Source organism: Equus asinus, chromosome 2 (genome assembly GCF_041296235.1).
Source record: "Equus asinus isolate D_3611 breed Donkey chromosome 2, EquAss-T2T_v2, whole genome shotgun sequence".
Lineage (NCBI taxonomy): Eukaryota > Metazoa > Chordata > Mammalia > Perissodactyla > Equidae > Equus > Equus asinus.
Window position 1 is genome coordinate 126,532,179 of NC_091791.1, and position 23,137 is coordinate 126,555,315.

Below are 23,137 nucleotides of genomic sequence, written 5' to 3' on the forward strand. Positions count from 1 at the left end.
AGATGTGGCCTCAAGATTAAGCTGGTTGCATGGCAGGCCCGTGGTGATGGGGAATACTGCCTCTAGCATGGAGGCATCTAGAACTTGTGGCTCCTTCTCCCACTGCAGGGAAGAAGGAAGAGCTTTGTTTGAATCCACTTACTTAGCTAAACCAACTTGGACTTCCTGCCGCCTCCTCCACCAAAGGTGGGAGCAGGAAGCTGGGAGCCCAGGGGAATCCCACAGAGGTGAATTTGGGCTCACGTCTTCCTGTGTGAGTCAGACACCTCAGGAGATGGTACACCAAAGCTTCGGGGAACTCTGGGCAGTGGTCCCGCTCTGTGCCTCAGTGTGCCCCAGCAGGCTGGGCTTGGGGTTGGTGGGCACTGGTGACAGTGGCTGGGATGGACTCAATCTCCTGGCCACACTTAGCCAGGTGCCCCCATGGTTCCAGGACCTTGCTGAAGAGGTTGAGTCTGATGGAGGTGGATTCGTCATCTGGGGTCTTCTGTGGGCATGGGATTGGTCTGTAGCAGCTGGCCCTTTCCTACCCACAGAGGCCCCTCTGGCCAGGTTATGTGTCCAGCTTGACATGTGCCCATGTGTTATCCACTCGTCACCGATACTGAGCCTCCCAGCCAGAGCCTGGGGACACAAACAAGCCTGTGGCAGCTGTCCGGATGTCACCCCCCTCCCCACCACTTCAAAGGGCTGCTGGAAGGCAGAACTGGAGGCTTCCCTCAGGCCTGCTGCCCTCGCGCCACGTGAGGCCAGCGCCACCGTGACCTGCAGGCCTGTGGCTGGGGAGAGTGTCAGGAAGCAGGACTCCAGGCCTCCTGGGACCTCAGGCCCACAGACTGCCTCCCCAGACAGCCACCCTGTCCCTCTCACCCATGGGGGTGCAATGCCCGCCCCTCTGGAAGAGTCCCTTTGCAGGTTCTCACTCAGGGCCAAACTTCTGGAAACAATAGTCTTGCTCCTTCTCTGCCTGAGTGTCCTCACCACTGCGCTCCAACCTCTGTCCCCAAGTGTCCACCATCACCTCTGAATTGCCCAAGACCAAGCCTCAGCTTCCTTGGGCTGCATCCGACTCTGGTCCTCACACCTCATTTTGGAATAAGGCCCAGAACCCTACAGTCACCCTGGAAACTCCCCTGTTCTCTGCTCCCCCACATCAGGGCATGTGAATCCCCCCCCCCTGCATGCCTCCGAGACACAACCTGGTGCCTCCACTCCCCACTGACTATTTATGCTAAACCATTTGAAAACGCTGATATTCAACTGTTTCTGATGGACAGACGTGGCAGTTTCATAGGATTCAACTTAATATCTTCTTTTGTGTTCTCCTTGCCTCTCACCTTCCGGTCAGATGTGGCGCTGGAGAGACGACCTCAGTTCGAATCCTGGCTCTGCCCTTCTACTAGCTGTGTGATTTGGGCAAGATACTCAGCCCCTCTGAGCCTTAATCTCCTTCTCTACACAAGGGGGGGGACTAACAGCACCCACATTTTAGGTAATAACTGAGTTGATACATGCAACAAACAGTGCCTGGTACTTAGTCAATGCTTAGTAAGTACTAGTTACTGCTGTTTTACTCAAATATAACCACAGAAATCTCCTAAAATCCAGGACACCACCCTTCTCAAACACCTTTGATGGCTCCCTAGTGCCTCCCACACCTGCTGTAACCTACTTTCAGCTTACCCTCCGGGCTGGGTCGAGCTGAAAACCTTGCCTGGCCTCAGGCACACGACCTCACTTCCTCCTGCTCTTCCCTCTCCAGGGAACCCCCTTCCCTTTCTTTGCCTAAAGAGATGATAACCATCTTTCAAACTCAAACCCCACACCCTCTGAGGCCTTGCCCCCTTTCAAACTCAAACCCCACACCCTCTGAGGCCTTGCCCCAGGTCTCTCTTCCTCCTCTGCATCCTGTAGCACCTGCTTGTGCCTCTTCAATGAGGATCCAGCCTCCCTGAGGTGGTGTTCTTTGTGTCTGTGCCACCCTGTCTTTCCCACAGCACAAAACTCAGCTCCATGGGCTGTCAGCCAAGCATTTGCTCAGCCCTATTTCTGTTGCTCAGACCTGCAACATTTGAGGGTGCCCGAACCTCCGCTAGCCTGGGCTAAGGGGTAGGTGGGGGATCCCGGTGGTACAGAAGGCCCAAGGGTCCCGCAGCCAGGGCCCTAGAGGGTACCCATGGGGGCCAGGGTGGCTCCTGGTTTGGGGTGAGTGGGAAATGGTCAGGCTGCTCTGGGGACAGACTGCTTAGCCCCTGCCCTGGCTGGGCCTGGGGGCAGGATTGAGTAGGACCCAGCCCCCTGACGAGACGCAGGCTGGGAGGGCCTGGAGCGGTGGCTCTGCCCTCTTGGGGCTGGACAGGGGCCCCGCCTCGCCCAAACCTCCCCCCACCTGCCGGAGTGGGCTGCCTCAGAGTTGGAAGTGGGGAGTGTGAGGCCTGAGCTCAGACAGCAGAAACCTGATCCCCTACACGGCACCCACCCTGCCCAGGAGCACAATTCTGCTTTGGGGAGAAGCCAGCTCTGCCCTGGCCAAGAAACTACACAAAATGGACTGATTTTCCCCTCCACCTGAGGGTAAGGGCCGGTGAGCAGCACCTTTCCTGCTTCTCCATGTCTGGGGTTTCCTGAGGGAAAGCAAGCTCACAGGAGATGCTGTCCCCTAAGTGTCCTGGCGCTCTGCACTCATCCTGCAGACGAGGCTTGGCAGTCCTCCTTCCGCACAGCGGGCTGGCGCCCAGGTGGCAGGTGAGCCTCCTGGGCAATGAGGGCCCAGCGGTGGCACAGGACTCCCTCGGATGCCTTGCCAGCTTGCCCACACTCCCTCTGGCACTCCCACGCTACACTTGGGCAAACCCAGAGGTCTATTCCTCCCTAGGGAGCCAGTTCTGTCTGCTTTCCCAGGTCCAGGTGCAACCCAGAGCTCAGGGCTCCTACCTGACCCCTTTCTCTGCCACGTGGCCCAACTGAGGAAGCTGAGGCCTTCGTTGCCCTCATTGATTTCTTTATCTCCACCATGGGTCTACCTCTGTGCTCAGCTGTGGTGAGAGCAGGACTTCTGCCAGGCCATATGTGGTAATTAGAAAAAATGACCCCCATTCAGACGTATGCAGCTCAGTAGGTGCAGGGCTTGGTGAACAGTGTGGCCAGAATTTCAGACCAAACTCATTCCCTTGCTTGCGCATCCTTGTGCAGTGTGCAACCTGCCCAACTGTACATGGAAGTCCTTAATGAAAGGGAAACAGGAAAAGAAGAGACATAAGTCCTGGAAGACCAAGAAAGATCATTTCAGTCACAGACACAGACCAAACTCAGATACCAGTGAGTGGAAGGAAAATCGTAGGACCAAATTCTTGGTTGCTTGACCCAGGCAGTATGCTCAGCTTTAGTTCTGAGGAGAGATCTGTGAGATCTGGAACTGTGAGGGAGGCTTCCTGGAGGAGGGAGGGATGAAGTGGGCCTTGAAGGACAGGAAGGATCTGGGTGAGATCAGGCAGAGCTGGCCCACTGTTTCTCCTGTGTCCTCCCCGGGAGCCTCCTGTCTCCTTCAGACCTGTAACCTCAGAGTGTGGCATGGGACCAGCACACCACAGGGGAATGAGAGGCCTGGGATGGTGCCCAGAAGGTGGAACTGGGCAAGCTTGTGTAGGAGACATGAGAGGGTCAAAGGAGGTAGTGGCTGGAGCCCCAGTGTAGACAGCCTGGAACCCCAGATCCGGCTGCACACTTGGGGGCTCCCTCCCCAGGCCTGACACAGCCTTCACTTGCTCTGCAGGGTAGTGCCCCCCTGTCACCCCAGGGTGCCACCCGGCCTCCTCCATACCTGCCTGGCTGTGCTGTCGGTGAGTCCAATCTGAATCCAAACTGGCCTGCAACCTACTGCCAGCCTGGGCAGGGGGCCTGTGTTCTCTGCTGGGGCTGGTGAAGGGGGGCCCTGGGAGCCCAAAATGTGGGAGTGGGTATCTGGGAGCTCTCCGAGGGTGGGGACCCAGACCTCTCAGACTTCTGTCACCTCTTGTCCAGTCCCCAAGATGCCGCATGAGTGTGTACTCGGGGCTAGAGGGTGCCCCACAGCCTCCTCTGTGCTCACCTTTCAGATTCTTGTGCTGCTGCTGCTGGCCATGCTGGTGAGGCGCCGCCGGCTCTGGCCCCACTGTGGGCGTGGCAGGCCTGGGCTGCCAAGGTAGGTGCTGTGGCCTGGGTACCCCTGCTCGGGGGGCCCAGATGGCAGAGCCATTCTGGGGGGTGGTGATTTGTTAGGTACCTAGAAGTCGGCCCCGGCCCCAGTGACACCCCCGCGTCTCCCAGCCTGGGGCTCTCCCCTCTCCACCTAGATCTCCAGGTTTGGTCGGGACCCTCAGAGGGAGGAGGAGGGACCCGCTCAGGTCTACCTGCTCCTGGGTCACCGGCACCTTGACGCTTAAAGGCAGATTTATGAGGGACTGACCTCCAGTCCCTATGGCTGGAACTCTCTCCCCGTCTCCTTCAGCCCTACGACCCCAGAGCCTGCAGGGGGGATGATCCTGAGGAGATGGGACTGGGCAGGCTTGTGTGGGAGAGACCAAAGTGTTGGGGGAGGTGGTGGATGGAGCCTCAGGCCCAGGCTGCACACCCGGGTGGGTCCTGCCGTGCTGGTTTTGTGGGGAACTAGCCTGGGGTTTCTGCCCTGCTGTCTGGCCCAGGCAAGAGCTTGTCCTGCCTGGGGGAGGTCTGGGGGAGAGTGGAGGAGGATGTGCTCTCAGGGCATGAGGTTCAAGCTGGAACGAGAGCAGAGGGCCTGAGTGGTCTTCCCTGAGCCCAGAGAGGTGATGCCTGGGACAGCTGTGCCCGCTGTTTGCCCTCTGCCCTGGGCCACACCCGGGCCAGGGTGGCGGCTGCTGCGCAAGGATGTTGTGACTCGCCGAGCTCTCTGATGGTCTGCCAGCCCAGACAGAGCGATTAGTGTGGAGGCGGCTGTTTCCTGGAGCTCCCAGGGTGGGTGGGGGAGCAGCGCTCAGGCTTGTCCCTGCTGTGTGTTTGTGTTAGAGGGACGTTCTGAGGCCCCTCGCCACAGGGCCCAGAACCTGGTACACAGGAGCGCTCCCCAGTGTCTGTGGAGTGGATGGATGAAGGGGCCTTAGCCTGCATCTGGAAAGCGGGCCTGGCTCCAGCCCTCCAGTTATGGAACACGGCATGAGGCGAGGGGAGTGGGGGCCTGGAGCAACTCCCTCCTGTCCTATCCCTGCCTCTGCGCCAGCCCTGTGGATTTCTCAGCTGGGGACAAGCCCTGGACAGTGCCCGCCGCCGTCTTCATGGTCCTCTTCAGCTCCCTGTGTTTGCTGCTCCCCGCCGAGGACCCGCTGCCCTTCCTGACCCTGGCCTCGCCGCCCAGCCCAGGTACCCAGTGCAACCGAGGCCCTGGGCTGGATCCATGGGGTGAGGGGGGGTGGGACTCAGAGCCCTGGGGAGGGCTCTTCTGTAGCGAGCCAAGCAGCTCCCCACCTTGGTCAGGAGCCACACCAAAGGACACTGTCTCATTATCCTCCCCAACCCGCCACAAAGCCTAGAACCACCCCCTCGTTGGTCCCAGCCTGTGGGTCAATACCACCCTCTCTGCTTCCTCTGTTCTTATGAGGGAGGAATCTCTCGTCCATGGGCCCAGCTGAGTCCCCAGACAGCCTGGCCCTGTGTGACAATGAAGGCGGGTGGGGAGGGGGCAGGCAGGTCCTGGGGAACTGAGCTGAGCTCGAGGAACTGATGGTTACAAGGACAACTGCCACTGAGAGGGGCCGCTGCCCCAGTCCTCACGATGCCTCTGCCAAGTGTGGCTCTTAGCCCCATTTTACAGAGGAGGGTGCTGAGGGTCAGAGAGGGGAACAATAATGAAGCGGGAGCTTAATTTATTGAGTACTAACTCAGGCACTGTGCTGAGCACTGTACGTATACCTTCTCATTTCATCTTGCTAATTTACTATTGTTATCTCCATTTTACAGATGGGGAAACTGAGACCCCCAGAGGTAACTTGCCCGAGATCACACAGCTGAGACTAGTCAGAGCCCGGATTTAAACTCAGGCCTCTTAACCACTGAACCAGCTGAGGGACTTAGAAGATGGAGACAGGAGAGAGGCCTGGGTGGCCCGGACCCAGGCCCCGCACCTGCCCCTCCGTCATATGTCTCTCTACCCGTCTTGCCTTCCAGGGCCCTGGAGGATGCTGGCCCTGCTCTATTACCCTGCCCTCTACTACCCTCTGGCTGCCTGTGCCACAGTCGGGCATGGAGCCGCACACCTGCTCGGCAGCGCACTGTCCTGGGCTCACTTTGGGGTCCAGGTCTGGCAGAGGGCAGAGTGTCCCCAGGCACCCAAGGTAACCGCTGACTCCTGATGGCCTGGGGCTGAGGGGCGTGGAGGAGCTGTGTAAACCAGCATGGCTCCTTTCGTCTCTCTTTATGTGCCCGGCTCCCTGCTGCTGTGCGAGTGCCCTGCGCAGGATGCCACTCTGTAAACACGTGCCCATTCCAAGCTCGGCCCCTCCATGGGACAGGCTGGGGATGGGGCAGCTGGGCCTGCTCTCAGAAACTTCAGTCTGGGAGGGGCAGGGGTGGGGAGAGGCAGAGGAGGAGGAAGAGGAAGCTGACATCCTCCATCTTGATTCCCCGACCTCCCCTTGGTCAGGCTGGAGTGGGAGTGAAGAGAGCTGGAGGACAGCGAGCGCTGAGTTGGGGATGGTCTCAGAGGGCTAAAAAGAGAATTCCAGAACCTCAGACCCTGGTTCACTGTCTGCTGGCTGGGAGTGTGAAGCTGCCCAGTCTAGTACCCAAAGGGTGGTGGCGTTGGCCTCAGAGCCAGACAACCTGAGTTTGAATCCAGATTCATCACTTCATGCATTCATTCATTCAACAAACATATTTGAAGCACATGCTGTATACCAGGGACATTTGCAGGCACTGGAATACAGCTGTGCACAAGACAGATGAAGTCCCCGTTGTCCCCAGAGCTGCCGTTCCAGAAGGACAGACGCAATAAAACAAACAAATAAACAAAATGATGCCGGGTGGCACTCAGTGCTTTGCGGACACCATGTCACCTTTCTGAGACTCAGTTTGCCCAGTACATGGAGTTGATGACACCCATCCCTGAGGTGGAGGCGAACATTAGGGAGTCTCTCTGAGAGCAGGGCTTGGGTGGTTGTTTTCACCATCCAGAACCTGGCACATGCTCAGCTCTCCATACAAATGTATTGAGTTAACAAACGAATGAATATGTAAGGGGCCCACCCCTGGGAGGTATGGTATGCACTTCCCTGATGCCCAGGTTGCAAACTGCACATAGACAGATTTAGGCCTGTGTCCAAAGCGCCAGGAACACAGGAACAGAGAAGTTAGATGTCCTCATTCCAGGCCCCATTCCAGCCCCTGGGGTGGGAGGAAGGGTTACATAACCTCCTCCAAGGGCCTGGGAGGGGCAAGCACCTCCGAGGGGTCTGAGAAGGGGCAGTAGGAGGGTTTGTGCTGAGCGGCCCAGGCTGGGGGGAGGTGATGGAACCTGTGCCCTAGAGCCCGTGGGGCCCTAGACCACCCTCAGGGCCCTGCGTGTGGTGGGAAGGGAAACGGAGCCTGGTCTGCAGCTGGGGAGGAAGGCAGAAGGCAGGGGTGTCTGGTTGTCCGTCTGTCTGCCAGGTCTACAAGTACTACTCCCTGCTGGCCTCCCTGCCTCTCCTTCTGGGCCTTGGATTCCTGAGCCTTTGGTACCCGGTGCAGCTGGTGAGAAGCTTCAGTCATGGGACAGCAGCCGGCTCCGAGGTAAAGGGACAGGGCCGTGGTGGGCTCCTACTTGGCACCCAAGACACCCTGGACGCCCCCGTGTCTGTTGGTCCCACGTGTGGTCACACTGGGTACAGGGCCTGGCACACAGCAGGTGCTCAGAAAAGGTTTGCTGAGTGGCTGAGGGACCAGTTAGTCCTCCCTTCCCAGGCAAAGGCTAAGCAGGGTCCTCAGCTGGCCCTCAGGATGCCTGCACACCAAGCTGTGTGCACTGTGGGGACGTGACAAAGGAGAAGTGGGCCGGAAGGCGGGGAAGTCAGTGCCCTGTTTCTGAAACATTGAGGGTCCGGCTGGAGGAAGGAGACAGGCCGGGAGCCTGTGCCTAACAGGAGCTCTGGAGACCTGGGCCCCATTCAAGAAGTGCCCGGGGCCAAATCGTATCATGAACCAACTCTAGGTTGGAAAATGTCAGATAAAGGGGAGAACTAAGGGAGGCTGGGAGGGCTTCCTAGAGGAGGTGGACTTTAGCAGGGACTGAAGGACAGGAAGGACAGAGTGGAGAGAGAATAAGGAGAAGGTTTTGCAGGCCTAGGAAAGAGCCAGAGTAAAGAGGCAGAGATGGGTTACGTCTGTTTTGTTCTGTATAATTTGCAGCACCAGGCAGGTCTTAGCACATAATAGCCCCTCAGCAGATATTTCTGAAGTTTTGGATAGGTGGGTGGTTGAAGCATCCTGGTGAGCGAGAATTCTGACAAGATATGGCAGTCTTATTAGTGAGGCTCCTAAGCGCCTGTCGCGTGCCAGGCCCCCAGCTAGGTGCTGCAGACTCAGAGCTGACTGCCCCATGTCTGACCTCCAGGACCTCCCGGTGTGCCCGGGGAGAGAAATATTTGCCCTGCCATATGAGAAGTGCCCCAGGGGCTTGCCCCAGTGCCTGGGAGCGTGGGTGGAGCGCTCTTCCTGTGAGAGCGGATGAAGAGAACAGCTCCAGCGAGGCTCTCTTGAAGGGCTGAGGACACAGCTGCAGAAGGGCTGGTTCCTGTTCAGATGGGGATGGTGGAGGAAAGGCCCAAAGGGTGGCATCTGGGACAGACAGCAGGCAAGTGGTAGCGCCAGTTGCTGACACATGGAACACCAGATGAGAGCAGGGGACGATTGCAGTCATGGGTGTGTGACATCTGAGGGTCTGGCAGGCAGGTGGACTGTGAGCCTGGAGCGCAGGAGAGGGACTGAGCCTGGAGCCCGAGAAGGAGTAAGGTCTGGAGGAGGGGTGGGGAGTGAGGGGAGAAGAGGCCCCGGGTCCCCCAGGGGCCCGCCTGACTGGGTTTGGCTCTCTCATGGAAGCAGTAGGGTCCTCAGGACTTGTCACTCCTCCCCTCCTTATGCTGACCCTCCTCCAGGCATGCCGTTGTCCCCTCATTTTTATAGCTGGCTCAGAAGGGGGGGCAGCCCCGGGGGTACACACGCACCAGGCAGGCTCTCCCTCCTCTTCCAGGGATCTTTCCTGCCTCGCCTCTCCCTCCACTGCATGCCTTTCTTCTTGAGAAGTCTTGGGAGAAATAAAATCCTCTTTGGCCCTTGGTCAAAGACGTTTAAGCCTCACAGGACACAGTCAAGCTTTGAGCTGACCCACACCTGCCCTGGATCCCAGGGTTGCCATGGCAACAGGTGACAGTGGCCTATATTTTCCTAACGATAAGAGGCCAGGGGCTCACTCCGTCTTACCATGGGCCTCTGCCTCTTGGCAGGCAGCTTAAGGCTTGGAATGTGGCTTAGACAAATCCAGTCACCCTTGTGATCTCCCTCGAGTGGGAGGAGAGGCCTGGGGGATCTGACCTGGAATGGCCCCATCCTGTGTCTTGGTCAGGGATGTGCCCAAAGGACACAAGCTCCCTTTTGCCCCAGTCTCAGCTAGCAGAGGCCAGAGGGCAGGAGGGAAGCAGTGGTGAGATGTGACTGAGTAAAGCAGGAGAGGGTTGGAGATAGATCTGAGGAAGAACTTCCCAGTGTCGCTTTCTTAAACAGGAAACTGATTAGTCTCGTATTTGTGGAGGAGGAAAGGGTGGCTTTGGGGGGCATGGACCTCATCCCCACCAGTTGGCCCTTCTCCGTGCTCCCCCACAGCTGAGAAGTTTTTATGGACCCACTGGGTGTCCACTGTGTCCCCTGAGCCAGGGCCCTGTGGAGGGCTTGAGGCAGGTCTCATCAGCTCGTCCATTTGTCTGTCCCCACAGGGGCTGCAGAGCAGCTACTCTGAGGAATATCTGAGGACCCTCCTTTGCCAGAAGAAGCTGGAAAGCCGGTGAGGCCCTGGGCACACAGGCTGGGCCAGGGCACAGCACTGAGTAGGCAGCTTGTTTGGGAGGCTGGCACTGGGCAGCACGGTGGGGCAGAGACGAGGGATGAGCCAAACTCTGGGCTCGGGCTCCAGCTCGGAGCTCGGGGCAGCGGCTTCTCCTGAGGGTCCTGCTTGCCTGGGTCTGTCCGCAGCTCCCGCACCTCCAAGCATGGCTTCCTGTCCCAGGCCTGGATCTGCTTCAGACACCACATCTACACTCCACAGCGAGGTATGGCGTGGGGAGCTGAGGTCAAGAGTGATGGGTGACCTCACCCCTCCCTTGCACAGAATAGCTGCCATGGAAGGCCAGCTCCTACCCTCCCAAAATCTTGACTTCAGGAGGAACAACCCCAGCTTGGGACAAGGGGAAGCCCGTGGCCTGGCCTTGGTGGCCCAGGGTCCTGTGAGCCCTGGCCCTTTTCCTGGGCCCCTTGGGAGGGATGGAGCTCCCAGGCCTGGGTGGTGCTCGGGCTCACCATGACCCTCCTTTTGGGGACTGCAGGATTCCGACTCCCCCTGAAGCTGATGCTTTCCGCCACCCTGACGGGGACAGCCATCTACCAGGTGTGTCCTGCCTCTGGAGTGCCATTGCCTCTGGACCCTTGCCCCTGCCCCCAAGCCTGTGTCGGCTCAGACCCAGCTCAGCTCTCCAAAAACCCTGCCCACAGTCCTGTGCAGCTGCCTCTGGCCATCTTGGGAATGGTGGCCTACCCAGAAGACAGGGCCTTTCAACGCTTGTCGGCTCACACAGAGTCAGAGCTTGAGTTTTGGAGTCACATAAACATGGATTTAAATCCTAGCTCCATTATTTACCTCCTGTGTGACCTCGGGCAAGTTACTCAACATCCCTGAACCCATTAGCTCAGCTGTCAAATGGATGAAATAGAATTACTTTCCTGTTTGGGTAGTTGGGAAGATTTAGTGAAATAATGTGTGTTTGATAAATCCCCACCATCACGCCCCCCCAAAAAACCCTACAAAATCCTGGGAGGTACATATGATTTTTCTGCATTTTACAGGTGGGGGAAGTTGAGGCTCAGAGAGGTGCATTTGACTTGGCCAAGTTCCTACGGCTAGTATCAACAGAGTAGCCAAGATTTGATCCCACACCTGTCTAGCTTCAATGCTTGTGCTCATTTATAGGACACTTTGTTTTCTCCAACATGGAAAAGTTAGAAACTTTCTGTTCTGAAGTTTAGATAGATAGACGATAGACAGATGGAGGTGTACACAGACAGGTGTTCTGCTTGAACGCGCTCCTGCGGCCTATTAGGCGGAAGTGCATCTGTGATGTGCTCATTAGGGGCGTGAGGAAACTGCTCTAAAGGGCAGAAGAGAACGTCATGATGGGTGACAGGCACGTGGATGCAGCCGCGTGAGGCCAGCGTCTCCCCATTAGCTCAGACACACTTTGCCTGGGATGGGAGGGCCTGCACCCTCATTCTGGGGCTCTTCCAGGTGGCTCTGCTGCTGCTGGTGGGCGTGGTGCCCACCATCCAGAAGGTGAGGGCGGGGATCACCACGGACGTCTCCTACCTGCTGGCTGGCTTCGGGCTGGTGCTCTCAGAGGACAGGCAGGAGGTGGTAGAGCTGGTGAAGCACCACCTCTGGGCTCTGGAAGGTGAGGCCTCCCGGGAGTGCCTGAGGACCCTCAGCGAAGAGGACGTGAGCCGGGATGCCTGAGCTCAGTCCCAGACTGCCGCGGACATGCTGGGTGCCCTTGGGCACGTCTCTTCTCTTCTCTGTATCTTCATTGCCTCATTTCTAAGTTGGGGCGGTTGGAGCTTCCAGTTCCAAGTGTCTGAGACCTGAAGGGTCGTCTCAGCAGCCCCTCGTCATCTTGGGTGGTGTTTCCCACCCCCACCCGTGTCTTTGCCCGGCTCTGTAGGCACGGAGGTGGGGTAGGCCATGGTATGTGTGAGCTGAGGGGACAGCCCTGGCACTTTTGCTGAGGGTGGGGATGGAGGAAAGGAGGCAGTGATGGGTGACAGGGGCCAGGTTCTGAGCAAATCCCCATGGCAGATGGATGGGGTCTGGTAGGGTAGATGCTTTCTCTTCCCCAATCCCTGGCCCTCTGGGCCACTTCCTTTCTCCTTCCCTCCCTTGACAATGAGCCCTCAGGCCAGGGAACCATACCAGCCTCCACTTCTGTGGTCTGGTGCCTCCTTCAGCCCTTAGCCTGTTAGCCACCTCCCCTACCTCCCAGGCCCTCCCAATAGCCTTGTGGGGAAGCTGAGAAGTGTCCTCACTTGCCACTTGGGAAGGACTTGCCTGAGGTTATCTAGCCAGGCAGAAGTGGAGCCAAGAGAAGAATGCAGTCTCCTGATGCCTCCCCTGGGGTATTCTCTACCACCTTGGGACAAAACCTGGTGGTCAGGACCTGCATCGTGGGGCCTGCATCCTTTGCCGACTTGGGAGTCCCTGGCTGGTATGGGCACTCGGCTCCTGGAGAGTAATATGTGATGGTCGGAGCTTAGGCTGCCAGTATTGCAGGTGGAAGTGTGAGTTTTCTGCAGCTGTTCCTGACGATTAACATCATCCTTGTCCCTTAGACTAGGCATGTTGGGAATGGAGAGGGGTAGGGAGTGGTGGGTGGGCAGAGGTGTGTGCAGGGACTGCTTCCTTCCCTGACCATCATTCCCACCATCTTCCTGAGCGCCTCTGCTCCATACCAGAGGCTGCCCTGGAACTGCAGTTGAGGCCCGAAGCTGAACAAGTGACAAGTTCTGGGTGGACTGAAAATGGCATCTCCAGGGAGATTTTCCAAGTTGGCTGCAGTCTGGGCCACAGGCAGGAGCAGACATGGCCCACATCAGCCCACATCCAAGCTCACACCTTGCTCACAGCAGCTCTGTTAGGTCAGCATCATCGATGCCATCTCACAGAGCAGGAAATCAAGGGTCCAAGGCAGGAAGTGGCATGTCCAGGACAATGGATCCTGCTTATAATCGGAGCTGCAATCTCCAAGCTCAAATGCTCCCACTTCGGATCTTCTTGGGCTCAGGGGTCAAACAGAGCGGTGTTTACTCTCCCAGGTCACAGACAAGGAAAACTGAGGCCCAGGAGGATTAGAGATATGCCCAAAGCACTCAGCAAGCCAGGGGTAGAACGGAGATGAGATCTGGGCTGAGGGCCCTTTGGTCTGTCCTTAGCTGAAGGAGCTAATGTCTTCTGAGCTCTGAGAGCCTGTTTAGGGCTGCCCACCCAGCGCCTGGACCATAAGCCTAGCATTGTTCACAGAGAGCTCACACTCTGAGTCAGGCAGACTGGATTAGAATCCCTGCTGCATCGCTCACAAGCTGTGGGACCTGGGGCAAGCCACTTCACTTCTCTGGACCTCAGTTTCCCTACTTTCAAAATGGGTGCTGAAGCTACAAAGGCAACCTTGTCCTTGAGGCCCTTGATCGAGTCGGGGAAGACAGATCAATCTGCAAAGCAGGGCCCAGAAGGAAGCAGGTACAGGGTCCCAGAGAAGGCAAAGAGCAGGAAGATTTTATGGGTACTAGGATTTGGAGGGACCCAAGTTTGGAACCGATTGAGGGAAGAGAGGAACAGGAGGTAGACAGATGGAGATCAAGGCCAGGCCTGGGGCCAGCGAGCTTGCTAACCCTTCACCCCGTGTCAACATCTTCGCTCAGCTGCGCAGGCTTAGCAGGCAGACCCCTCACCTCCTGGCAGAAACCGTCCAGAACACACTTTCACTGGTGCCGAGTGGCTCCAGAAGGACAGATGGAGCAGGGCAGAGCTGCGCATGCCCAGGGCTTTCTCCAAGCCTTACTTCTCAGAAAAGTGCCCCTTCTGCCACTGGAGGAGTGAGCCAGGGCCAGGTAGAGAGTCCTCAGGTCTCTGCAGCAGTCCTTCTCAACCCTGGGTGCACCTGAGAATATCCTGGTGACTTTGTAAAAGTCCCAAGGCAAAGTCCCAGGCCAGACTTCAGAAGCCCCGAGGGTGGGCCCAGCGTTTGTGATGGAACAGCCCTCCTGGTGGTTCTGAGTCAGGCCCGAGTTTGACAACCACAGTAGCGGGCACTCTATACGTGTCAGTTGGTGGATTGATTCAATCAATTGCCGGTAGAAATAAATCATTAAGGCTCTGTCTTACGACAGCCTCAGCGCAGTGGTTCTCAAGCCTGGCTGCATGTTGGAATTACTTGGGTTGCTTTCACAAAAGCTAAGGTCTGGGTTCCACGCCCAGAAATTCTGATTTAATTGGTCTAGGGGGCAGCCTGGGCCATGAGGCTTTTAACAGCTCCAAGCGATGCTAATGTGCTGCCAGTGCGAAACCCACTTCTCCAGCACCTGTGGCTACGTGGAACTAGTGCTGCCTTTTCCACGGGTGTTTGCTCCCCTCCTGAGTCTCTGGTGGGGACACAGGAACCAAGAACACTTCCCTGGGCTGACTGATGAGTTCAGGGTGCAGGCACTCTGGGCTCATTCTGGGTCTGCTTGGAAATAGTTGCACCCGACTCTGTCACTTCCTGGCAGTGTGGCTGGTGGGTCAGGCCCTTTCTCTGTGTCTCAGCTTCCTTGTTGGTCCCGTGTCTTCCTGTGCTCTCCTCTGGGGTTGCTTTGATGGTGCAGAGCCGGGCTGGATGCAGAGGAGGGGTGGAAGGGTTGCAGCCCCGCATCCCTGCCGTACTTAAATCTCAGGCTTGTTCACAACACCCCGTGTGTTCTCCCCCAGCCGCTGGGGGTACAGCAAACTCATGATCCATGTGCATGGCGCAGGGGGGCCAGGAGCTGGGGAGGACAGGCCACACCCCGGGAGATGGGTGGTTGCTGTTGCCTCCTTCATTCTGATCGACTCAGCCACACTGACGTGCACTCACACCCTCTGTGTCTGAACAAAGGCCTCTGATGCAGGCCCCGGGTGGCTTTCATGGCTCACGTCATGCTGGGAGATGGGCAGCCCAGCAGGGTCCTGAGCAAGCTGAGGCTGGGAGATGAAATGATCCCCTGAAGGCCACACGGCCAGGAGGCTGTGGAGCTGAAGTCAGCTGCCGTGTTCGATGGAGTCGCTCACTGGAGGTCACACAGCAATGGAAGAAGCAGCCAGGGTGAGAGCCAGGTCTGCAGCCTCAGAGCTGGCCTCTCTCCCTGTCTTGGCCACCACTTGTCTCCTGGCAGTATGGCCGGCTGAGATCATCAACTTATACTGGATCTGAGAACGGGGCATGTGGCAAGAGGCCTCCACTCAGGGTGGGGTGTGGGGCAGGGGTAACCACCCCCCAGGCTCCAGCCTGGCAGCATTTCAGAGGCCCCCAGGAGACCCTCCAGGCCCCGACCTCCCGTTTTGCTCCCTCTCTGCCCCTCCAGTTTGCTACATCTTGGCCTTGGTCCTGTCTTGCTCACTCACCTTCCTTCTGCTGATTCGCTCGCTGGTGACACACAGGTTAGTGGCAGGCTCTGACTCCCCAGGGCAGATGGGAGAGGGATTGGGGTCCTAGGGGCCTGCAGGACTCCTGACCGAGGTGGCCTGTAGGGGAAGCCCTGGGGCTGGAGGGAGGGAGAGCCTCTGCAGGCCTAGGTTGTCACTGAGCCCACCTGCCAGCTGCGCTGTGGTGGGTGGAGAAGGTGGGCATTCCTGTCTGGTTGGAGAAACATCTGTGAGTGATATAGGGCCTGACTGACTCGGGGCTGGCACGGGGAGGCAGCCCTCTGAGAGGGGCCACCCTGGGCGGGCTGCATCAGGCAGGGAAGGGCCTGGGAAAGCCGGCGTTCTACCTGGCAATGGACGAAGAGGGAGGAGGGGCAGCAGGAAGGGTGCTGCGCAGGAGGACCTGTGTGAACAGGAGCTCGAGGCTGGAGCAAGCCTGACCTGTGTGGAGGCAAGGGGGGAGGCGGCTGCGCTGGTGTCGGGACACTGACCGTTTCATGGTGAATGATAAGGAGTGCTGAGGAAACATGAGCAGAGGGAGAAGGTTCTAGTTGGGAATAGCCTGGGTGGGAAGAGGAGGTCCAGGTACTTAGCAATGTCGGAGAACTGGTCCGTATGCCCAGTGCAATTGTCAGGCCTCAGGGGTGCTGCCCAGGGATCTTTTTTCACAGGGTTGGTCCTGCTCAAGCTGGCATTCAAGGCCCTCAAGACTTTGCCTGCCCTGAGCTGTGGCTGAGCTGCGTGCGAGTCATTTTCCCTTCCTCCTGTTGTTTCTCACTTTTCTGATTTGGTGTGGGTTGAGTCTTCTGCCTGAATTTGCCTTCCTTGACCTCCACCCCGCTCCCCACCAGTTTACTCTTGTTCATCCTTTAAGACTCTATTCAGACATCACCTCCTCCAGGAAGCCCTCCCTGACCTCCCAGGCTGGGGTGGAGCCTCCACTGGGCTTCCCTGCCCACGGCCACGGGTTGTCATTAGACTGGGACTCCCACCCGAGGCTGGCCGAGGGGAGGAACGTAAGGAGTGTGCGTGCTCCCTGAGATCCCTGCCTTCCCCGCCCCACCCCAGGGCCAACCTGCGAGCTCTGCACCGAGGGGCTGCGCTGGAGCTGGGCGCCCTGCCCCAGAGCCTCCGCCCCTCCCGCCAGGCCATATTCTGTTGGATGAGCTTCAGCGCCTACCAGACTGCTCTCACCTGCCTTGGTGAGCCCCATGCCCTCTGCCTGGCCTCCGCGCCCCAACACTAACCCCAGGGGGACGGGGGAATGCTCAGCAGGCCTTGGCTGCCCCTAGGCATCTGCCTGTGATGGGCAGGCTCCGGGGCAAGAGCAAGAGGAGGGACCCGCTTTCCCTTCCCTGCCCTCGGGAGGCTCACTTGGGTAGGGAGCAGGGGGTGCAGGAGCCCTTGAGGAAATGATACCCCTCACATGAGTACAGCCCCTGGGTGCCACTAGATGTTTACACAGAGGAGGGACCCAGGCCTGGAAGGCAGGAAGTTCAATGAGGTGCATTCCTGCTTGTTAAGTGACGGCTATGCCACAGTGGGCTGCCTCGGGAGGTGATGAGATCCCTGTCACTGGGGGTATGCAAGCAGGGTTTGTGGCCATTGTGGGGGGCTGCAAAGGCAGTCCTGCCCAGAGGAAGTTGAACTAGATTAACTTCCAGGATCCTTCGCAGCAGAGTTTCTTATTTTTTTTCTTTTTCTTGTGTGTGTGTGTTTTTTTTTTTTTTGAGGAAGATTAGCCCTAAGCTAACTGTTGCCAATCCTCCTCTTTTTGCTGAGGAAGACTGGCTCTGAGCTAACATCTGTGCCCATCTTCCTCTACTTTATATGTGGGACACCTACCACAGCATGGTGTGCCAAGCAGTGCCATGTCCACACCCGGGATCCGAACTGGTGAACCCCAGGACCCCGAAACGGAATGTGTGCACTTAACTGCTGTGCCACCAGGCCAGCCCCTCAGTAGAGTTTCTGATTCTCCCCTTGGGCTCTGCATTGAATAATGCTCTCTGCAATGTGAGGGAGCTGGGGTCTCTTACTCTCACCTCGCGGGGGAGGAAGAGAAGGACAGTAAAGGAGCAGAGAATTACTAGCACTAAATGTTGCAATTCCTCATCTTGGTAGACTTTATACCTCCCAGCCCTGTGGTACACATTACCCCATGTAAACAATTAGCCAATTGTTTCAATTGACAACTTTCCGGCACCCACCATATGCCAGGCTCTGGCCAGCAGGAATGCAAACATTAATTTAAAATGCGGTCTTGTCCCCAGGGACTCAGAGCAATTGGGGGAAAACAATGTTTGTAAAGCACTTGTGGCTTTCAAAGAGTTGCCACAGACATTATCCCATTGGATCCTCACGACAGCCCTCCAAGGTAGGGACCACTGTCCCCATCTTATGGAGGAAGAAAGCGAGGCTCAGAGAGGCAGAGTAACTTACTCCACGTGGCACAGCTAGGCAGCAGCAGAGCAGGGGTCTGAAACCAGGTCTGCCCAATTCCACAGCCCTTGGGTTCTGGGGAGTGGCAGGGGTGGGCTGGGTCCCGCAGAGCCTGAGTTTTTTCCCCTTCCTCTACCCCGTTCCCCGTGCCAACAGGGCTCCTGGTGCAGCAGATCATCTTCTTCCTGGGGACCACGGCCCTTGCCTTCTTGGTGTTTATGCCAATGCTCCACGGCAGGAACCTTCTGCTCCTCCGATCCCTGGAGTCCTCATGGTGGGTGAGGCAGGGGTAGAGGGCTCTGGGACCCCTTCCCAGAGGGCCACTAACAGTGACGCCCTCCCCATGCCATCCGCAGGCCCTTTTGGCTGACCTTGGCCCTGGCTGTGATCCTGCAGAACGTGGCAGCCCACTGGGTCTTCCTGGAGACTCGCCATGGACGCCCAGAGCTGACCAACCAGTGAGGCAGCTCCTAGGCTTGTGGCTCCCTCAGGCCCTCAGCTTCTTCTTTGATGCCTCTCTTTCTGTGCACTTCTGCCTTTACGACCGTCTCTCTCAGGGAGTCCAGAGAGTAGTAAAGAAAGCTTGCCTTACACAGGGAAAGGGGGCAGTGGCCCAGCTTACTCCAAAATACTTCTCTGTTTACCTGTTAGAAATACCCCCATGAGCCTTTCCTGCTGTGAGGATCAGCACTGCTCTCTCCTGGACCCTCTGTGCCCTCAAAAACCTGTGCCTGCCCCACTGCAAGAAGGAGGTTAACAGAAACATGAATTCCGTGTCAGATAGCAAGGCTGTGGGCAAACCTCAGCCGAGGAGGGACTCAGAGTCAATGCACAAGGGACCCAGAGCGGGGAGGAGGGAGACACTGAGGTCATGGAGAGAACCCGGTGGACCTGGACTTAAACCCCAGCTCTGCCAATCACTAGCCAGTCAACCTTAGCTAAGTCACCCAATCTCTCTGGGCCTCAGTTTCCCTTCTATGGAGGGAGTAATACTGCCTGTCTCTCAGGTGGTGGGGAGGGTGAGCTGGGTTGAGAGAGCGGCCCCAGCGCAGGGCAGGCTGCGCAGAAGGTGCACTCAGTAAGCAGTAGGCACTCAATAAATCCATAGCAGCTGTGGTCATCCAGGTCTGACACTGACCCTGAGGAGGGGGCTCTGTGTGTGGGGACCTGCCCCAGCCTCTCCTCTCCCCCACCCAGGCGAGCGCTCTCCGCAGCCACCTTCCTTCTCTTCCCCATCAACGTGCTGGTGGGTGCTGTGGTAGCCACATGGCGAGTGCTCCTCTCTGCCCTCTACAATGCCGTCCACCTCGGCCAGATGGACCTCAGCCTGCTGCCACAGAGAGCCGCCACTCTTGACCCCTGTAAGGTCGCCCGACAGGGGCAGGGCGGGGGTGGTTGCTCAGGTTGCCCGAGCGTGAGGGACGGTCTACCCTGATCTCATGTAAGTGTGAGTCTGTTCCCGGAGGATGTGTGCATCCACGTGGCATGGGTGTGCAGCGGACAGCATGTCCACATGTGCCCACGTGCAGTGCGTGTGCCGTGTGCTCAGGGGCCCACGTGCTTGCATGCAGGGTGTGCAGGGCACTCCCCGTGTGTGAGGGGCTGTCTGGGGGCCCCTCCCCAGCACTGCCATCCCCCCAGGCTACCACACGTACTGCAACTTCTTGAAGATGGAGGTCAGCCAGTCGCATCCGGCCATGACTACCTTCTGTGCCCTGCTCCTGCGAACGCAGAGGCCCCGGCCCCCAACGGCTCCCCAGGACAGCCTCAGACCAGGGGAGGAAGAAGAAGGTGCGCTTCCCCCGGGGAATGGGGGATGGAGCCCACCCTGCTGCTCCCAGGAAGAAGGCATGCCCTCTCCCTAACACAAGGTCCTGAGCCCACTGGAGAGAAAGCCCATTTCCTCTTGGCAGTGGCGGCCTTTGCGGGGAGAGGGGGTGGGGATGTTCCTGGTCTGGCTCAGGGTAACGTTTCCCATGTTCTGAGCACATACTCTCTCTCCACATGCCCAGGCACACACCCTCTCACACAGCGGAATGGCTGTCACGCTAAGGTTCTGTCACCCCAGGACACCCCCCCGCTCAGTGTGTCCTCCCCCTTCCCTCTTGCCTGGAAGTCTGTAGTAGGAACGGGGACGTTCAGCTGGCTCTAGGACCTTGTCCCAGCCCTGCCTCCAGTCCCCTCCACAAAGCTTGTCCTCTCCCTCTTCTCTCTGCCACCCGCAGGATGACATCCTGAGCCTTTCAAACACCCCTCTGCTTCTCCCAACTTCCCAGCCTATGAGCCAGCACCTGGAACCCCAGTCTCACCAGCCTCCCCCACACTGCACAAGGGACTTTCAGACTCTGCTCAGGTCTAGGTGCCAGGGCACTTGGCTGGGTGTTTATTCAGTGACTCACAGAAGGTCTCTCCCTCTCAGGGATGCAGTTGCTGCAGACCAAGGACCACACGGCCAAGGGAGCAAGGCCCAGAGCCCACCGAGGCAGGGCCCGCTGGGGTCTGGCATACACGCTGCTTCACAACCCAGCCCTGCAGGCCTTCCGGAAGACAGCCCTGTCAGGTGCTCGGGCCAACGGTGCCCAACCCTGAGGGTGGGGACGGCCAAGCCACCATGTCCTCGTCTGTGCTGGGATGCTTCCCCGCCTCCCAGCCCACTCCTTCCTCGGCTCTCCCAGCATCACCCCAGCCATGGCAGCCTCTCTCCTTGGCACCAGCTCTGCCAGCAGGTCCCCCGGATCAGGGCCCCAGTGACCAGCCCCAGAGGCTGAGGGTCGCCTTGGTTGGCTGGAGGTCTGTCCGCACTACAAGCATCCGGAAGACTCTGATCTGTCCCCTTGACCTTGGGAAGCCAGCGAAGGCTCTGGAGAAAGTAATCAGTGGTTTAGGCCCTTGGCCGGGGAGCCCGTGGAAACTGGGCAGCCACATCTGGGCTCCTCCCCGTGCTGGCTCTGCTGTCAGCCTCCATGGCCTCCCTGAAGCCTCCTGACCAGGGTGGTGACTCAGGCGGGACAACCTCACATTCCAGCTCAGACCCACCTCAACCTTGGACCGCACCACCATGGAACCAGACACAGTGCTTCCTCTTTCCTCCAGTTCTCCCCCTCCTGCCCGGGGGCCTCATGGCCTGTAAGGCAGCCCAGGAAGAAGCCGTGGGCTCCTACCAGGCAGCAAAGTCATAGCTCAAACCAGGCCCCACAGCGAGCTGCCCACACTTGAGAGCATGATGTTTTTGTAGTTGGTATGCCTTTAGATACTATGAAAGAGGTTAGTGTGTTCCCCTTAATAAACTTGTCCCTGAGAGCAGTCCTCCCAGGGGGAGGGGCACCGGGGAAACCGCCCACGCTGTCCAAAAGCTGACACTGCATTTATGGGGTTTGGGGGGGCTGGGGTATTCTGGTCCCATGCTGGGTGGGGCACTGGGTGGGGGGCAAAGGTGAACCCATAGCCACATCCCTTTGGGTGGTTGAGAGACTGGGGACCCTATGATGCCACCCTGAGCTGTGTGGGCATGGGCTTTGGAAGTAGGACTTGTTCTGGGTCCTCAAGAATGGGCAGGACTCGAGGAGGAGGAGCAATTTCAGGAAGGGGGAAGCAATATGAATAAAGGTATGGAGGTGGGAAGGGGCACAGTGAGGGAGCTGTCCTAATGGGACCAGACCGAGTATGCAGAGATGCGGGGCAGCTGAGGGGGTCCCCTCCCCTATTGCAGACTGGTGGAGGCAGGGATGTATGGGCGAGGATGTGGGGTCCACTGTGGGACTGGGGCTATGGAGGGTGGCTGCAGAGATCTGGATCAGCGGGGCCGCCAGAAATGTCTGCACAGTTAGTGGAGACCAATCCCCTCCTCCACACGTTCCTACCCCGCACTACAGCCTCTAACCCACAGGAAGCCAGGGGCGGGCCCGGGAGTTCCGCCACCTTCCAGGCTGCCGTGAGGAGGGCAGGCCCTGATCCCACTGCCACCCACTGAAAATGTCTTCCTGCCCCTTGTGTCGATGACCAACACGGTCACAGGGATGAGAAGGCAGCTGGGGTCTCTGCTGTTAGCAAGGCAACAGAGGCAGAGTGTGAACAGGCTGGGACACCGGAGGATGGGAGGGCATACAGGAAAGCTTTCTGGAGGAGGTGATACCTGAGCAGAGTCTCCAAGGCTGACTCGGCCAAGGGAGGAACAGGGGAAGGGTGTCCGGATCAAGGGAACAGCATAAGTAAAGGTGCAAGGATGACACATCATGGAACATTAAGGGAACAATTAAATAGCAAATCCAAGAGAGGCAGGTGGGGTGGATGATGTTGGAGAGCCAGTCAGAGGGGCTGTGAATGGCTGGCTGGGGAACTTGGGTCTCACCCCAAGGGCAGTGGGGGCCACGGATTACTTTAAAGCAGGGGAGTGGCTATTTCATTCAGAGCACAGCTGTTATCCAGCCACTCCTGACTCAGGTCTCAGGCCCACATCCTACTCCAAGAAGCCCAGCCTGCTCAGCCGTGAATGGAGCCAGAGACTCAGGGGTCCAAGTCCGGTTAGGAGTATCAAGCCTCAGATAATCAGAGTTGATTGGACTCTTAAGAATTACTATACCCTACCCTGTCCTTTGTTTTCTGAGGAAACTGAAGCCCAGAGATGGGCAGTGACTTATCCAAGATGCCACAGCACAGGGGACTCGGCTCCATCCTGCTGCTTTCCATCAGATGAGCAATCGTCCTTGACATGAGCTGCTGGTGACATCAGCTCTGCGGGAACTGCAAGCTGATGAGCGGGGTGGGGAGGTGCTGTATGTAGACCAGAGGAGGGAGAAAGGGGCTGGCCAGTCTCCAAGGCTCATAGCTGCTACTCTAGGCTCCTTGGTCTCCCTGCCTCCACTTTGCTGGGCTCAGCAGTCCTGGGGGCTCTGGACAGAGGCTGCTGAGCCTCTACTATGGGGTCTTGTCCCTCTGTGCAGCAGCTTTCAACCTGGAAAGGGCCGGGGATGGAGGCAGTAGGGAGACACATCTCTGATCTGGCACAGGTACGGGGTTCCAGTCTCCAGGTCCTGACCCCATTCTAAGAGGCCTTCAGGTTATGCCAGACCCTCACCCCCTCGAGTCAGTTACTGATCCATCCATTCTGTGGAGGAAGACTCCTACAGAAAAGACTTTCCTCCAGGAATACCATTCTTCTTCCTGGACAGGTGGGAGAAGTCCCATTCAATTCCTCTGGCTTCTCCCTCAGATATGTTCTCAGTCTCTCTGGGTCTTTCTCTT

At 57.9% G+C, this 23,137-nt stretch overlaps 1 protein-coding gene across 8 annotated transcripts in view; it reads left to right on the forward strand.

The window, feature by feature from the left end:
* STRA6 (signaling receptor and transporter of retinol STRA6) overlaps positions 1-21,241 on the forward strand; it is a 31,990-nt gene extending 10,749 nt beyond the window's left edge. For 5 of the 8 annotated variants that reach the window (XM_044764525.2, XM_070498167.1, XM_070498168.1 and 2 more), the window contains exons 3-19: positions 3,773-3,839; positions 4,095-4,180; positions 5,234-5,373; positions 5,971-5,994; positions 6,178-6,344; positions 7,657-7,779; positions 9,975-10,042; positions 10,231-10,307; positions 10,581-10,642; positions 11,537-11,699; positions 15,394-15,469; positions 16,523-16,656; positions 18,053-18,170; positions 18,253-18,354; positions 19,094-19,257; positions 19,538-19,687; positions 20,316-21,241. In XM_044764525.2, coding sequence (XP_044620460.2) covers positions 3,773-3,839; positions 4,095-4,180; positions 5,234-5,373; positions 5,971-5,994; positions 6,178-6,344; positions 7,657-7,779; positions 9,975-10,042; positions 10,231-10,307; positions 10,581-10,642; positions 11,537-11,699; positions 15,394-15,469; positions 16,523-16,656; positions 18,053-18,170; positions 18,253-18,354; positions 19,094-19,257; positions 19,538-19,687; positions 20,316-20,485 — 1,891 coding nt within the window. In that variant the 3' untranslated portion in view covers positions 20,486-21,241. The remainder of the gene's footprint in view (positions 1-3,772; positions 3,840-4,094; positions 4,181-5,233; positions 5,374-5,970; positions 5,995-6,177; positions 6,345-7,656; positions 7,780-9,974; positions 10,043-10,230; positions 10,308-10,580; positions 10,643-11,536; positions 11,700-15,393; positions 15,470-16,522; positions 16,657-18,052; positions 18,171-18,252; positions 18,355-19,093; positions 19,258-19,537; positions 19,688-20,315) is intronic. The other 3 variants (XM_070498170.1, XM_070498173.1, XM_070498181.1) reach the window with 1 other exon arrangement.
* The last annotated feature ends 1,896 nt before the right edge of the window (positions 21,242-23,137 follow it).